General features: G+C 38.0%; 1 protein-coding gene across 7 annotated transcripts in view; it reads right to left on the minus strand.

Annotated features, from left to right (window-relative positions):
- Positions 1-18,451, minus strand: part of CLEC16A (C-type lectin domain containing 16A) — a 197,384-nt gene that overhangs the window by 153,792 nt on the left and 25,141 nt on the right. For all 7 annotated transcript variants that reach the window (XM_077828776.1, XM_077828775.1, XM_077828774.1 and 4 more), the window contains 3 exons: positions 17,985-18,038; positions 13,607-13,720; positions 3,514-3,742 (listed from right to left, as the gene is read on the minus strand). In XM_077828776.1, coding sequence (XP_077684902.1) covers positions 3,514-3,742; positions 13,607-13,720; positions 17,985-18,038 — 397 coding nt within the window. The remainder of the gene's footprint in view (positions 1-3,513; positions 3,743-13,606; positions 13,721-17,984; positions 18,039-18,451) is intronic.

Here is an 18,451-nt window from a genome sequence, read left to right on the forward strand (position 1 = left end):
ATTTTGAAATTCTCAGCCATTTATGGCCTTTTTTCTTTTAAACATATGATAACGGATTATACCCATGCAACAGCACAGGCTTTTAGCTATTAGTATAGGAATATCAAACAAATTATGCTGAATTGTAAATAGCCATGCTACTAACCAAGTTCTCTCCTATGCCCCTCCCTTAGCAGTCTCAAAAATCGGAAACTCTACTGTCAGTAGGCTTAGCAGTTCAAACCCACAGCCAATTATTCCCTGGCAGTGACAACTGATTCCTCAAGACAACTACTCTCAGCCCCACAGTCCACTCAGAGTAATCTGGGACTTTGCCTCCACCCTGAGGACAAGAGTCACCCACCCCAAAGACATGATTCACTCCGATTCTTCGTATTTTTCCTGTTTCCTCAGGAAAGTCCTTGACAACTGGCATGCAAACAGTATAATGTTTTGACACTTGTGCCATTTAATAGCCTAGAATCTAGCAAAATAATGGAATACAAAATTTCCTTGAGCATATGTGGTTTGTAAGGGAAGAGTTAAAGATAGTTACTTGCCCAGAAATTATAGAAAAATAAATTTAATCCATTTTTATCAAAGCCACATTTATGAGAAACAATCAGTGGTGTGTGTGGTTTTTTTTTTTTTTTCTGTTATGGCTGCTCCTTGGAATCATGTATGTGGGCATGGTAAAAATATGAACTCCTTTTTATAGCCATGGAAACAAATTTATTAGAGGGGCTAAATTGAATGTCATTTTTACTTCTGACCTATGCACTGTGCACACCAATCTAACTCTGCTGAGACTACAACTAACATTTCTACTTTGTCAGAGTCCCCATCACTGCCATTTAAAAAAAAAAAAAAACAAGTGAAGGTCAGACTTCAAGATACAGTGTCATCCTGGTGCATGCATGTAGCTCCATGGGAAGATATGAATCAATGTGGATCAGGTGGTTATACTCATGAAAAGACAGCCAGCCAAATCAGCTCAAACCAATTAAGGAAGTGCTATTCCCAAGAATTACACAGGGCAAATTAATTCATAAACTCAAAGAAAGTCCAATCTTTTCCCATCAGCTATAGCCAAAATAGATAGATTCCTAGCCAAGAGATTCCACCTACTCATCTCTCGGATTTCCTCAGTGCAAATCAACTTAGGTGCAGTGTCTGGTTGCCAGTGAACTCATGTAATTTTATAGTTCAGGTGCTAAGGATCAAAGTCTTACTGAGTCAGTGGATTGGTGAGGACTTCTAATTTCCTAGGCTAACCTAGGTACATATGAACTTATCCTTATGACTAACAAAAACAAAACTAGAACAAAGTGTTTATTAAAAATATTAGCATACAAAGATAAGTTACTCCAATGTGATATCTATCCAGTTGATAAAAACTGTTTTAATTCATCTGTAAAAACAGATCTAAACAGGCCTGTGGCTCTTATTTAAAGCTACTAAGTCACACTAAGTGATCACTACAGTACTCCCCAAATGTTTTCCTAATATTACTTTTTCACATAAATTGCTGTAATTGCCAGAGGGATGTCATAGGATTGCAAATGGAAGGGAAGGTGATGCACACCACAGTAAGTTGTCGTCCACATTGTGGGAAAAAAAGTTTGAGTGAAAGCAGAGTAGTTGAGCAAGATATTTAGTTTCACTTAGCTACAAAAGCCTTAACATGCATTTCCATCCTAAGACAACAGTATATTAACATTACTAAGTTTTACAACAACTTTTCTGGATAAGTAGTATCCCCATTTTACAGAAGTGGAAACTGACAGGGTGAAATAAGAGACTGCCCCAACCTTGCACAGCAAGTCAGTAACACAGTTGGGGTTCATAGTTCCCTATTTTTGCTCTTGTATCTTCTGATGCTGTTCCCTGTGACTGGAATGGCATCTTTATTCTTTCTACTAAACATCCTCAGTTTCCTTGAAATCCTGCCTCAAGACCCACATTTTGAGCTTAATGACCACCACTACCACTGCTGTTCAGCTTAAGCCTCTCTTCAGTCACTATGCATGGCCCACAATGTTTGTTCCAACCCTCACTCTCCCTTTCCTTTACACCTAATTTTTTTTTTTTCTTCAAATGTTGTAGGTTTGCCTAATTTGGATTTAAAGCTTTTCAAGGTAAATGCTGAAGATTCAATTATAAAAGCTATATCATTGTCAAACTTATGATAACAGCCCCAGTTTGCCAGGAAGCAATACACACGCTTTACAATATGTGGAGTCATGGAACAAAGCCCAATATGCAATACTTGGAATCATGGAACAAAGCCCAGTACATACTATGTTGATTAGCATGATGCTACTTGTTTGGAATTAGGAGTTAATGCTATGCTGTGTACTAGGGGATTACCCAGGAGGATCATAAAAATTATGCAAACTACCCACTAAAGCCCTGTCCCCACTATAAAGAAACCAGGTTAAAGTGAGAGCTGTTCTGAAACACTTTTTGGTAGTGTTCTGACACTTGTATAAAAAGATTTTAAGTTGTAGTATGGATGCAAGCCATGTTAATGACCTTTAACCCACTTTAAGTGGATTAGAAAAAAGTTTTACACACTCCTCCCCGTTTAAGATATTAGGCACACAAAGATTTTTGCCCTCACTTCTCTAACATGGTCCCTTGCCCATCCCAAAATTAGTTTGTTAGGCCTCTTGAGAAACTGGAAAGAGGAAGAATTTTAAAAAATGCATTTCGTAAGCACAGGGAGTTCAATTATGTAATTTGAACAAAAAAATGACAATACACAGTCATTACATGCATTGTATTTAGCATCATTTACATGAAGTCAGAATAAAGAACTTGGAAGTTTTTAGGACAGATTAGTTACATGTATCAAAATGCAAGCAGGACATGAAAAAGGGCTCCCAAAGAAGTCATAACATAGGGAAAAAAAATTGTATTGTGTTATATGCTTCCTAAGATGCAGTGCTGTCATCGCGGTCTCATTTTATGCATAAAAACCTCTACTTTTTGATATGCATTTTCCTCTTCACTAGTAACTTAAAACAACGAAAGGAACTGAACCGCATACCTTTCTGGTGCACACCCAATACTTTAAATTTAACGATTCAGGCATGATAGTTCTGTGAAGCAACTAGAATGCACATCAGTCAGGTAATTAAATAAAAAAATTTGAGGGATTGCCATTGGGGGGCTTTTTAACTAACAAATGACACAGACTTGTTAACAAGTCTTACAACACTAATTAATCACGTGCAGATAGCTAGAAGGTGTACTTGTGATTAAAGGCTGGATGCCACAGGAGAAACTGCAGACACTTCACATTTTCCACCAAATTAAACAGTCTTTTTTAAAGAGCTGAATTCTACATGGAGAGGTTGAAAAATAAGCAAGAATCACTGATAGTGGAAAAATCTAATGATTTTGTTTATTTAGTTATGCAACCAGTATTATAAATGAACAAAAAACATGAACTAGACCACAAACATGTGATATAATTAAATTATTAGCATATATAAAGTTTGCATGGTTTTCATTCATTGGTGCACTCACCTTCATTTTCTCCACTTGCCTTGATGCCTTTTGAACTACCCTCTGTACCTTTAGCCTTATCTTGGTCTTCTTGAGTATCTTCAAGTCCTCTCTCCTCTTCCTCCTCTTCACCAACGTTTTTATAGTTGGGTCTCTTTTGCAACCTCTTCTTTCCCTTATGCTTGTTAATTTCAAGAGATCTCTCCAGTGTCTCTGTAGGTTTTATGAAGCATCTGATGCTTGATTTTGCCTATTAAATTTAAATGAGATACATTTTTAGCTGTATATTTCTTCTGCAATTTAGCATAAAATGGGTAGAAGTAACTTCAGTTTGTACAAGACAAATTGTTATTTACAAATCTATAAAGCATTTCACCTACACACATCAAATTTAACTTAAAAAGGCCAGAAGGAGAATCTCAATTTAGCAATATCTAATTATCAGTAGTTCCAGGCCACCTACAAATAAAGTTATTCTAATCTTAAAGGACTTGGTAGCATTAGGAAACATGAACACTTCAGGACAAGAAAGTTCTAGATCCATCTATTAAACATGACCATTTTAAAAGCATGTACCATCAAGAAAAAAATTGTCAAAAAGTAAACCTTGTTTTTTGCCATGCAAGAGCATACAATACTGAACTAAATCAAGTCCCACTGATGCTACAAACTGCACCAGCTGCTCTTTGAATTAGACCATGCAGGGGAGACAGCTCAGAGAGGACTCAGACAAAAGCCTATTGAAAAAAACAGGAAGGAGTGAAATAGTAAAAAACAAAAAACAAAAATGGGGCTGAAGAAAACCCATTAATATAAAATACAGCTTTTAAGTAAACTATAGGTATGCTTTTTATCTCAATGTGTTCAATGAAAAACTACCATACCTCTAACCTCTTTTTAAAGTTTTAAATAGAGGTCAAAGTGTACTTCACTGGTAGTTGTTTTCATATCAACTTCAATTAAAAAGGCTAGTTTAATGTGTACGAATGTTTAGAGTTAAAATACAACTACATTGAGTGTGTGTCTCAGGAATTTGCCTTCTCAAAAATTAAAAATATATAGAAAAAGAAAACATGCACCCATATTCAGTCAAAAAACTGAAATTTCCTAAATGTTTATGTACACAGCAGGCTCAAGCTGCAATGGTAAATGCTGAAAACCAGTAACTGTTCATCTGCTAATTACGTTAAAAGATGACATTTAAGATACACTTCCTGTCTGCTCATATTCTGCATACAATATGGCTCCAAGAAAAACACTTTGCACTTGAAATGAAGGCCCCGATTATATAGAACTGAACACATTTGGATTCATTAAAATGTGTATGTTTTAACCCAAAAGTTGTCACAATATCAGACGTGGTATTACTTTCCTGTTGCTGATGTGATAGATAAATCTATTCAATTAAGGATAAGTATAGCTAGACTATTACGTACAGTGTTCTTTTCTTGGCCTCATCCTTCACTATTAGCAAAATCCCTTAGTCCTTGGTGCATCTGCCTCAGTCACCATCATTCCCTCCTCTCCCCACCCCGCAAAAACCTATAATAAATTTCATAGGACTGGTTTACAATGGTGAACTAGTCTGCACCTCAGAGGTGTAAATTCTAGTGCACTTTAGCATGCCACACACTAACTGGCCTGTGTGGACCCTGCTGGTGTACACTGAAATTTCTCTAGTGCGCATAAACATAGTTCTGTTTCAAACAGAACTCCATTAACAGCATTAAGGAACTTTTCATGCATGCCAGCAGGGTCTCCATGGGCCAATTAGCGCATGACACACTAGTGCATACTAAAATTTAAACCCCTCTGATGCAGACTACAGCACCAGGTAGACAAACCCTAATTGATTTCATTTTGTCCTTCTCTATACTCCAAAAACATCTCCGCAGATCTAGTTTTCTAAACTTATTTTGTAGTATGTATGTGGGTGGCATCCATTATAAAGAACTGAAAGATATGGCTTAACACAAGCCTGTTTCTTTTCTGATGCAAAGCTACAGTATATCAAAGCAGTTTAAGACTACATTCCCCACCCCCACCCCAAAAACGTGACAAATGCTGTAGATGGGTTTACTCATCGCCAGTCAACATAGGATGCTTGGCTTTTGGGGGGCTTTTTAACCTCCTTTGCTTCTCCACTAACAAATGATGCAGACTTGTTAATAAGTCTTATTAAAACAAATGCAAAAACAAAGAGCAATTTGTTAAGTGAAAAAATTCAGTCACTGTATATTTACAGCTTCCATGGGCAATACTTCATCAGTTAAAATTGCTATCACATTTCAGGGTAAAAATAGTAGCAATATGGAAAAAAAAACCACCACATAACAGCAGCCACTGGAGATAGTGGATATTGACTCCTGTTGTGCAGCAAGAGTATAAGATTTTTGTAACCTTATCTCGTCAAGTGACTGAAGACAGAAAATAAAAGACATGTTTCTTACCAGGACCTTTGGTGGTCTCATTTATTACAAAAACATAGTACCAGTATTTTATATGATATGATTAAGTATATTTTCACAATATTACTGCATAAACCCATATCACACAAATTACCGATTATTCCAACTTTAGGATGTTCAACGTAACATTATTCAACTCAGTGCACTCCAGAATGAGAAACATGTATAACACCCATACTGCTGTGCCTTAGATAGGAAATAAATAAGTTCTGGATAATTACAAATGAAGGCAGCTAAAGGCAAACATATCTGTATGAACCATTCCCCTTAGCAACAGATGTGCAGCATTCCACTTACTAGGCTCATGAACAAGGAAAACACCTTCTCCAGTCATCCAGTGGTCTTATTTGCAAAGTTGCCACAAAATCATTGTATTGTTTATTTTTATTAAAAGCAATTTTCATTTGAGATGTGGGCAAGAAGCCTTAATGTCTATGAGTGCAAAGCTATGAAGTATCTGAAGAAATTCACACTCAGCAAAACAATTCCAATATTTCATCACACCTAGGCTTCTTTATTTAACCTGAACAATATTCCATATAGACAGCAACCTCAATCAATGGCCTAGAGGGACAGGGAAATCTTTAAATCATTGGGTGGTCTGTTAGTTGTAGGAGCCAGCCATACAAACAAGGTCAAAGGACTATGAGCGCAGACTTTAAGGCCTGCTGGTCAGTTGCTCTGATAACTGCCAGCTGGCAGATATCTCAGAATCAGCTTGTAAGGGGGAATTCCAGGAGCAAAGGACTGCTGAGAATGGCTGGTTTTCTTAAGTTTTGCTTGTGTGTGCATTTAAGTTCTGCAAGAGCTGAACTTCAAGAACATTTCATCTAGCGTCTTCCTCCAGCAGCTCCCCTACCCATTCTTGCTGTGTGCAGCAAGTTTCTGAAACATACTTCATTTAAAACAGGGCTTTATCCCACAAATTAAGTAAGAGACAGAGCCTTCTTTTGAACAAATCAAGGTACATGCTATGCAGGATATTGAGAGAGACTATTTCTTAACTGTGAAGCAGCACAGCCATGATCAATACTCTGGTTCATTGTTTGTGAGACAAAGAATCTCATATAAAGGCAGTGGTTTTCAACCACGGGTCCGGGGCCCCCTGGGGGGCCGCGAGCAGATTTCAAGGGGTCTGCCAAGCAGGGCTGCAATTAGACTTGCTGGGGCCCAGGGCAGAAAGTCAAAGCCTCTCTGTATGGGGCTGAAGCCTGGGGTTACAACTCTGGCATCCAGGGCGGAAGTCAAAGCCTGAGCCACTTAGCTTTGCAGGGCCCTGTGGTATGGGGCCCCGAGCAACTGCCCTGCTTGCTACCTCTTAACCTAGGCTGTAGCTTTTATATGCAGAAAAAGTTGTTGTGACATAGCTGGGCCATGGAGTTTTTAATACCATGTGGCGGGGGGGGGGGGGGGCCCAAAAAGAAAAAGGGTGAGAACCCTGATCTAGGGAGGCTGTTCACGTATGCTTGCTAGTGGAGGTGGTTATTCCCAAACAGCTGATCTCATTTGAACAAAATGTATATTCTTATAGAGTTACAGAAAACTAAAAATCACTGGATTTTCAGTACTTTATTCTATATCTTCTGATGGAGGTAATTCAGTGAGTATTTGTATTTTGAGATGAATACTGAGGGGCAAACCAATTGGATAAATTATGTACATAATCAGGCCTTCTGGCTCAAAAGTTTAAAGAAGCGAAGGGACAGTTTTTTCCAATTTCTGCACAGTTTGTTTCAGAACAGCAATAAAAACTGATGAAACATCATGAAAGGGATGCCTGGCAAGATCTCTAGCACAATTTGTAGCCCTAAAAGGTTCAAGTAAGGATTTGCAATTTGTAGAGAAAGCTTATTCAAACCTTGCCCAGGTCACCCATTGCTAGTTACCATAATAAGAAATATTTTGGTACAAGAATCCTTCACAATGACAAGACAAAAAAAAAAAACAAAAAAACAAAAAAAACACACCACTATGAAGCTTTTATATTTTAAGCACAAAATTATCTCCCCTTAACCTCTCAAATCTATTTTTACCCAGAGATAGAACTGCAACACATGAAGGTTTTAGAAATAACTAGATTTAGAGCCCTATTTATAATAATGAGTTCTTGTTACAAGACGCATGAAAAATGGAGGAACAAATGAAGTCTTTTCTTTATGGGAACATCTTATAAGATGCAAGTTGCAAGAATCATTTAGTTTATTTTTCCCTTTCCATTATTTAGTGACTCAGCTATTTCTAGAAGCCTGAAACAGTTTTCCTTAAAGAAAATGTTTAATATACTGTAGGTACATTTTTAATGCAGTGTACTGTGGCCTATCAATGTGAATGAAACATGTTGAAAACAAGGAGATGAACACTCAAGGACATACTATATAAAAGGCCAGTTTTCATGGCCTGTTTAATTTGGAGAAAAAGAATGGTTACAAAGAGCTAATATGTAATGTGTGCTGTCAGATACAAGAGCTACACACTCCTAATACTTTAAACCATAAGATCAGAGCAGAAATTAATTTAGAAGGGCACATAATTTATCAAGGTTGATACCAATTTTAGGTTAATGTTAATTTACACCTTCTCAAGTAATTATTTACATATTTGCAGTTTGATCTTGTGTAAAGCGTGATGGTAAAGCAAGGCAATACCAGTAACTTATCTTCATATTACGAGAAGGAGAAAGTAGGTTAAACAAAAACCAAGAAACCTAAAACAGGTAGGATTGAGCAACATCCGAATTACACAGGAAACAGGTCTCACCGACAGGAAGGAAGGTAAACCTTAATGTGACTATTGTCAAATTGTTTATACTATATTCTCCCTGACTTCACATATTTAACTACAGTCACAAGAAGAAGAACATAGCAAGAGCTTCATTTTAACACTGTCCAATAACAGGAAGTATATAGAAAATAGTTACCTCGACATGTAATTTCTGCTACTCACATCTATTTTCAGAACTTGCTACACATTGATATGGGGTGTTTGTTCACTTATAAACATAAACACACACACACACACACACACACACACACACACACACACACACACACACGACTTCCTGGCATAAGTTTCGCTGAACTGTATCTGTATACACAGGATTTGGATACTTAAAGTAAAAACATCTCTTACTGTTGATCTGTTTTGAGCAGTAATCACTATTGGTGTTGTTGTGCATCAATTATAGGGTTGCAAGGTGTCCGGTTTTCGACCAGAAAGACCCGGTGAAAAGAGGACCTGGCAGCATCCGGTCAGATGTACTGACTGGACACCAATTGTCCAGTTACTGTGGGCACGGGGGAGGTGCTGGGTCATCAACTCGCACCAGCCCCTGTTCAGCAGGGGGTACCTACTACCTGCAAGCAGACAGGCTCTGTCCCAGCCTGCAGCTCCTGTCCCAGCCCCAGAGCAGAGGGAGCCCAGTGAGCTATTGGTGTGGGGAGACAGAAGCGGGGGGAAGATACCGCTCAAGGGAAGAGGCAGAGCAGAGGGGTCCAGTTTTTTCAGAAATTAGAAAGTTGCCAACCCTAATTAATGATCTTATCTTTTTATAGTCACCAACATGTGCTGCTATTTCCATTACAAACCCTGATTTCCAGAAATTAGTACTGTAGCAAAGCTGTCAAATACATTTTGACATAACTTGCAAGACAGGTCTGTTAGCTTTTATGTTACAAGAGTAATTGTTCGTTCCCAAGCTGTCCTCCGCAAACTATTTGTTTTTAAATCGACTCACCTGTGCAGTACATAGGTAAGTCAAAATCACCTCATTAGTGGCATCAAAAGCTGCTGACAGCTCGAACTGTATCTGCATGGACCCTACCTGATCTTCATCCATCATTAGGTGATTGTACTTCTTGCATTGGTAGACTCTTTCAGTTCCATACCCAGCTCTGTAATCAGACTGGTAAGGATCAAGGTGGTTGAGGCAACAGTTGTCTTACTATAAACTTCTCTGTAATCTCAACCAAAAAAGGAAGACCCTCAGCATCAGATGTTGGTTTCCTGAGCAGAGGATGCACCAGAGCTTCTTAAAAAGAAGCTGGCACCCTACCCTCCCTAATAAAGGTATTAATCTCCACCAGCAATGGATCCAGTACTTTCCTCACTGGCCTTCACTAGCCAAAAAGAACATGGATCCAAAGGGACGGTACTGGAATAGAGTACACACCACACCTATAGTTTGAAGATATTGATGGGACACAAGTCTGACTGCTTTTTTGATAAAGTAGGTGCAAACCTCTTACAGACTTCAGTATTCAACACTGTATTGCTTTACCCTCACGTAGGCACCCTTACTCCATACCACTGGCTCATATTTGTAGCCAGGGTAATTGAGAACAATTTTCAGATTCTACCGAGTCTGATCTTTATATCCATGTGAAATGCTATTCAGTTGATCCAGGACTTCTATTAAAAACAATTCTAGGGAATTTTTGAATTTCAGTTTTGAAATATATATTTAAAATAGCACACTGGACCCAGAGAGTACTTGTGATGCAATTATTCCACCAGCATTTCAACTGATCATCATTTTGCCACACATTAGTACCTGGGAAATGTAAGTCTTTGAAGACATTTCAAATACCAAGAGACACAAAACTTTGAACTGAGATCCTGTCTCTAAGTCTCAAGATGAAAATTTCCTCTTCTCTTTAGCTTATAACTGCTTCTCATTATAGTATATTAAGATATATCCTTTGTGTGTTTGTAGGACCTAAAAATATTTTTATGGTAAATCTAAACACAATGCAAATCTATGGAGCCAATATTAGCACTCCAACATGTACTGTGGAATGCTGCAGCACACAGTAACAAATGAGGAAGAGAAATCTGTTGGGACTTACTAGAATTGAGAATTCAAAGTAAAATTTAACACTCTAAGAGGAAGAAAATAGTAAGTTAAGCCTGTTCTTCACTCCCAACTCTTCTACAATGTCCCCTGCAGATACACAGACGCCGCCTTCTGGTCACAGATTTCCTAATAATAAGCTGCTTCTGCATCAAACCCATTTACGGCATACAGTAATTACTTGAGAAAAGAAAAACCCAGTTCCTGAGCAATGTTTTAATTGATAAATAGGAAGAAATATATCATCGCTAATTCTTACCGATAAATTGCACTCAGTGGTGATACTGGTACTCAGCTACCTAGAAATAGCCCTGGAGAATAACCCCTAAACCGGTAGGCAACTAACTTTGGGACCCAACCTGAGTCATCCCAGTGAGTATCATCACAGGTTAACAGAGAAGAGAACACTAAACTGTCCTGCCCAACCCTATCCCCAATACATCAGGAATCTTTCAATACCTCTCACTGGCTTTAGCCTGTCACCACCCTACATGAACATAGCTACACCTACACCCTGTTGTCTGTCTGTTTTATTGGAACCATGCTGGATACCTGATACATTCCCTTCACTGGAGGCCTCTTGTCCAGCTTCCCCAACCGACTATATTCCTTCCTGCTGACAGGTTTTCCATTGAAAACTCCACACCACACCACAGGTTTCCCCCATGAGCTTAATGAAACCGTTACTTCCCTATAAATACTTCCTAGAGTCTATAGATGAACTCTCCACAAATTTAGTTTCCCTAACTTGAAGTTTTCCTCTTTTCCACTGAAACCCCTTAGCCCCAAAAGCTCAGTTCACTCTCCTACAAGCAAACTTCTATCAGCAAGCACAGAAAGACTTAACAACTGCCCTACTTAGCTCATGTGATTAGCTATGACATGACTTCCAGTTTATATGCAACCAGTTCATTTATCTTGAGCAGTAGGAAGTGGCAGCCAAAAAAAAGCACTAACAAAACCTGCACAAAGTAACAATAAAAGCGAACCCAAGCTTGTAGGAAATCCACAAACCCGTCAACGTTGAAACAAACATTCCAAAACACTCAAACATCAGATATAGGTGCCTTTGCATAATAGCTCTGAACTAGAATAAGTGTAATTTCTGCAGACAGACAGACCCCACCCTCTGGCCACAGGTTTCCTAGTAATAAACTGCTTCTGTATGAAACCCATTTACGGCATACAAGTAATGCACACTAAGACATCCAGTATGCGACAAACAGAAGGCCACAGACCTTTGCTAACATGAACAAGAGATTACTTTATCTGGAAATGTTCACTCACAATACTATCATTCCACCCTGGAGTGTCTGTTTAAAAAGAAATCCAATACTAAGAGCAAAGTCGGACTACCCCCGTATCTGTGCCGAATAGCCACGGACAATAAAGATCAGCCCATAACAACAAAGCTCCCCTGACACAACGAGGCATTATGAAAGTTCATTTCTGTTAAAGCAAGCCTTAGTGACTCAGCTATTTCTAGAATCCTGAAACAGTTTTTTTTAAAGAAAATGTTTAATATACTGTAAGTACATTAAAGCAAGGGGAAGGGTAGAAGGTTCAGATACTTAGGCCTTGTCTACACTTGTGGCAGCATGTAGAGTACACATAGCTTCATGCCACAGCGAAAGGCTCTCATGGGGGGAAGCAGTGAGGAAAGGCTCCAGCAGTTCCTCCTTCCAGTCTTTCACTGCAGCATAGATATTGGAGGCACTGGTTGGGCATGTAAAGAGCCAAAGAGGATATATACCCTATGGTCTGGCATGTCTATACTCTACTCATTGAGCAATGCTTCACCACCTACACACTGCTGTTTATACCTATGCTAACTAGGCATTCAGTGTCTGTACCCTACATGCCTCAATAAATGTAGACATAGGCTTAGAGGACATACTTCACTTTTGACATAGGAATTACAGTCTGTTTAGTCATGTACAGTCATGATTTGACTGCCTTTAGAAAAACTAAGCTACTCTTAAGTATGCAAATGCAAGCACACGCTGCAGGGAATTCAGAGATAAGTAACATAGGTGACTTAATCTTTCTTCCTATGTAATATATAAAGATTACATTTAAATATCTATTAAAAAGGATTAATATATCCAGTTATTTTAACACATTGCTTGGTCATTTCTACTACAGATCTCACATAAAGTATTATATTTTGATAATTATGTATATCTACTTGAAAGTTATGGCTGCTAGAGGTTTCAGTTCTCAGAATTTGCTGAACTCAATTCAATGACTGAAAGGGACCTGGGAATCAAAAAACTGAAGAGGATTACTTTCCCTGATTTAACAGGCTGATATATTTTTAGAAGTAAAAAACAATTGTGGAAGAACTTTGGAGTACATTACACACCTAATTATAAAACAGTTGATTTAAACATTCAGAGAATGAAATCACAGGGTTAATTTTTAAAACACTGTCATTTGTACCAAATAGCTTGAGTCCATATTGCATTTTCACTTACAATTATGCAATAGGAAAGCTATAGCTTGGCTTCATCCCCAAAAAGTGATAAGTCTACATAAGAACTGAAAGATACTATTAATGAAAAGAAGGAAACATTTAGGGTAATGGAAAAAAAATGAGCAGATGAAGTGCATCTTAACAGAAAGAAGAATCAGGCTGCAAAATAGCCTCCCACTGAATGCGGTAGAAGCTCATCAGTTCTCCAGAAGCAGACAAGTATTTTCTAACCAGATTTCTCCATCCTATTCTCTCCCTTTTAAAAAATATATTATATATATATAAAAAATGAAGACATACAAAAGTTAGTTGACCACTTACTGAACTTCTCTGGATATCTTGCTCAACTTTTGAGGAGAATACTGAAAGGTCCCCATTAAGAATAACCTCAGCCAGTGAGTTCACCAGAGGTGCATAATGTATAATCAGGAAAACCTATTAAGAGGGGGAGGAAGAAAAGAATGTTAGACATATATATATTTTAGAAACTGAAGGCATTTCCCCCACCTAATGAAATCGTTAAATTTCTTTACGTTACATAATGTCTAATAAAAAAACCCAGACTGGGATATACTTGAGCTGTAATTAGTATTCAGGAGGAACAGAGACCACAATCCATTTCTACGTCAAATTAATGTGCCTTTCCCTGAATTCCAAGCCTGATTGATAGTCTACTTGGCCAGTGTTCACTAGTTCCTTTTATCCTCTTCCAGCTAAGCACTATTTATTCCTCCCCATTTGTTTCAAGAAACATGAAGATTCTATAGCATTCATCTACAGTCAACCAATTTCATAGAAATCTTGTTATTGGGGAAAGCCAGGACAGCTAAGTGATTCTGGTACATTATATTCACAGGCCTTGTGGTACGGGAACACCTAGCAATACTCCATGCATAAGATTTTACAAAATGTGCTTGATGGAGAAAGTAGCGGCTGAAGCTCTATGGCCTGTGTTTATGATCTAATTTGACATCCTGCAAAACAGTCCCTTCTGGCCCGAAGATCTAAGACTTTTCAACAGTGTAAGAACATTTTTCTTAATAGTTGTTTTTCAGTGAGAGGTATCTGACAAGTCTCAATGTCAAGAGTCAACAGTGTAACGCTGTTGCAAAAAAAAAAAAAAAAAAAAAAGAAGACATTGCGAACACCATTCTGGGATATATTAGCAGGAGCATTGTAAGCAAGACACGAGAAGTAATTCTTCTGCTCTACTCTGTGCTGATTAGGCCTCAACTGGAGTATTGTGTCCAGTTCTGGGTGCCACATTTCAGGAAGGATGTGGACAAACTGGAGAGAGTCTAGAGAAGACAACAAAAATTATTTCTAGAAAACATGACCTATGAGGGAAGATTGAAAAAAAATTGGGTTTGTTTAGTCTGGAAGAGAGAAGACAGAGGGGACATAACACTTTTCAAGTACATAAAAGGTTGTTACAAGGAGGAGGGAGAAAATGTTTCTCTTAACCTCTGAGGATAGGATAGGACAGGACAAGAAGGAATGGGCTTATATTGCAGCAAGGGAGGTTTAGGTTGGACATTAGGCAAAACTTATAAATTGCCTAGGAAGGTGGTAGAGTCTCATCATTGGAGATTTTTAAGAGCAGGTTAGACAAACACCTGTCAGGAATGGTCTAGTTTTATGATTCTATAGAACGTAGGAATAAGCTCAATGTAACGTAGGAATAAGGCTCCAATGTTTACAACATTTAAGCACTTAGAAAGTATTATGATAGGTGCTACAGAAAAACCCTAAAATAAATTCCTAGTTGTTCTAGGTGAAAGAGACAAAAACAGTTTCAGAGTCACTAAACCAGCACCCTGGGTTCACCTTTTGACCACATCTGCTTACAGAACATGCTATTATCCAGACTTCCAATGGCAAGGGGGAACCATTGACTTCCTATTTGGCAGCGATGCGCTAGAACCCATATAAATCCCCTTCAGAATTTCAACAACAATATGCTCTCAAAGATTAACTTTGAGCTACCCTTTAGAAGTAACTCAGGAACGTAAGGTAGTGGCCTGCCTGCTCACAGGAATGCCCTGGCATAAAGTACATTACACCTGCACTTCGGGAACAGCAGTGGCTTCCCATCTGCTGCTGGATGCAATTCAAGTTGTTGGTTCTAATTTAGAAAGCCGTTCATTATATGCAAAAAGAAAAGGAGTACTTGTGGCACCTTAGAGACTAACCAATTTATTTGAGCATGAGCTTTGGAGTATCTGGTATGCTAGTGTCCATCTCTGTGTATGCAACACTGATGGCAGAAATCACTAAAGTGGTTTTCTTAACAGTTACTTAATGTGTACTCTTCAAAACAAGATTATTTCAGTGAGGAACCTGGCTGTCCAACTTCCACCTTGTCAGAGTTGATATTTATTGACCTATAGAGATCTATTTCAGGAATCTTTCATCAAGCCTTTGCTTCACTACAGACCATCAAGATATTAATTAACAACTTAATGTTGACTGAGGAGGTATAGGTTGGGAAGCGGTTTTCTCATATGCGAGTAGTTACTATAATCCTGTTTTTGTATTGGTAGATGCTATCACAATGACAGCATAAAACAAACAGGGATTGCATTTTACAATTTATACTCAACTTTATGGACCAAGTTGTAGCACAAGACAGACCATACTAATGATATGCAATATAGTAGAACCATAAAGGAAGAGTTTTGCTGCATTAGCTACTCAGCATCTTGATACCAACATGGAAATCTACTACTCAATGTTATGAATAATGGTCTGCCCCTAGATACATACATTTGATTCTCAGATGATTTAGAAGAAATCCCGCCCGTCGGCAAAGGTAGCGTCTAGACTAAAGCGCTGCAGTGGAATAGCTATGCCAATGTAGCATGTTAAGTGTATACAAGCCCTGGGTATGATGAAATAGGCCTAATGAGCTGCTGAGCAAAACATGGTGACGTTTTTTGGATAAAAAAATTCATTCCCGGAGAAATACAGTTTCAGTCAACCCCAAACTATTGCGAATTTGACACAAAAATTGTTTGGGCTAGATTCACAAGAGGACTTAGATGCCATTCACAAAATGGCTAGGGGACCCATTGCCTCCTTTATTACCTTCAGCCAAGTAGTTAAAGTAGTAACCTGGAATGTGAGACACCCAAGTTAAATCCCTCCCCCTCACCTGAGACAGAGCAGGGGCATGAATTTGGGTCTCCCATCTTCCACACGAGTGCCCTAATCACTGAGCTAGAGTCATTCTCAGTTCATACACCCTATCTCTGGCCAATTACTATTCAAGACATTTAGTTCACCCCAAAACAAAATTTGTCAAACTTCACTTGGCTGTTTTTTGTTGTTTTTGTGTTTTTAAAACACTTTTCAGAATAGTTAGTGAACTGAAAAATTATTGACTCTCTAATGCGGAGTACTTCAATACTCCCATTTACATAAGGTAAATTAGAGGGCTCAAATCATCTCATAAGAGGCATTAAGTGACTTTAAAAGACTGATTCCCTTAGTTTCAAGGGATTGCTACTGTAAGGTTTCATTTCTGAAGTCACTAAACCTAATTCAAACTGAAAATGATGTGGGAAACAGAAACTTAGCAGCATTGCAGTGTTTCTTTCTCTGAGGCAACAAAACAGTTGGAAACTGGTTTTTACAATGTCTACAAATTGTCATCAAGAAATCAACCTGGGAGTATACCCCCACTTATAAAAAGGCTGATTTAAAAATAAGTCATTTTAAAATATTGTCACTTCTAGCAGAAATCTCAAGTCAATACTTGTCAATACAATATATTTTCACCTAAATGTATATATTAATTTAAGAATGTAAATGTATTGAGCATGTAGGTAAGCTAATATTTAGCTGACAGAATAAGCTTTTTCAACCTCTAGGGCAAACAGCAATAATCTGAAGAACAAAAGATAAGCATCTGGCATTTTTAAGAACTTTTATTTAACTATGTATTTCACCACTCACTTAAAAAATTCCCAATTTAAAAGAAGTTTATGGTGGCACTCTGATCTATTGTAAAATTACTTAAGAGGTGTACAATCCATAATGGCATTTTCAATTGTCAGAAGTTATAGCATCTGCTTAGTATTCAGACACTCAATTTTTATTTTTGTAAATACAAGGATGCTGATCACACTTCACGAGACATAAAACAAAGGCACTGACTACATGAAATTAAAGATCCCACAACATTTTGCACAAGAGTAAGATTCAAAACCCTGATTTCTATATGTCCTAGTCAAATTGAAATTTGGAATGCTGTATTCTGCCTGGAGCTGCAGTTGAATACTGTATTCTTCACTTCAGTCCTGACTAGTTGTACAATGCTGTTATGCAATGTTTAATAGCTGCTGCATCCCATTCAAGAGGTAGCTGCATTAGACTGGTGAGTTAAGGGATTGTTACAAACATTTCAAAATATCCACCTTTTACTGGGTTCTAAAGTTTTAATTAGATAATGTTTGTAAAGTATTCCAAGAACCTCCAAGGAAAGGTACTAGTAAGTAAAGATGGCAGTTGGCCTACGTGATGACCAGTGAGCGATTTAAAAAAAATATACAAGTGTCCCTTAAAAAGGTACACACTGCACCTCAAAACTGAGCACAATTCTCTCCAGATGTGTAGCTGAAAAATAGCCCCCTGAAACACACATTTTATAATGAAGTTACTGAGACCATTACAAACACCACATTGAAACATGACATACTTGTGAGAGAAGATAGAGAGAAACTTGGAGACTTATTTTCGGACGCTCCCCACCCTGTGGAAGAAAAGAAAAGAATGCTCAGTTAATTAATTACACCATTAAATAGAACAAAGGCGAACATTTTTAAACACAGAAGAAAAAGAAGTATAAACACTTGATTTATTCATGTGCACTACCTCCCCCACTTCCCACAATGCCACTAAGTTCCAACGAATATGCTGACGTTTTCCAGTGACTTTCCATTTCTTTGGAAAAGGGATTTCAGAAGAATGCATTTTTCATTTGCTGCACACTTGAAAATATGGCTGCCAAAGTTTCCTGTAATATTTATTTTTACCAGATGCTTAAGTGAGAAGTATGTATTTATCCCTCCAACATATCCTTACCAGATGGTACTTCTGAAATGACAAATTCATAAAAGGAGACTCTTACAATTTGTTATTCCACAAAATCAAATTAAGACTGAT

The sequence above is a fragment of the Eretmochelys imbricata genome, chromosome 10 (assembly GCF_965152235.1).
Source record: "Eretmochelys imbricata isolate rEreImb1 chromosome 10, rEreImb1.hap1, whole genome shotgun sequence".
Taxonomy (NCBI): domain Eukaryota; kingdom Metazoa; phylum Chordata; order Testudines; family Cheloniidae; genus Eretmochelys; species Eretmochelys imbricata.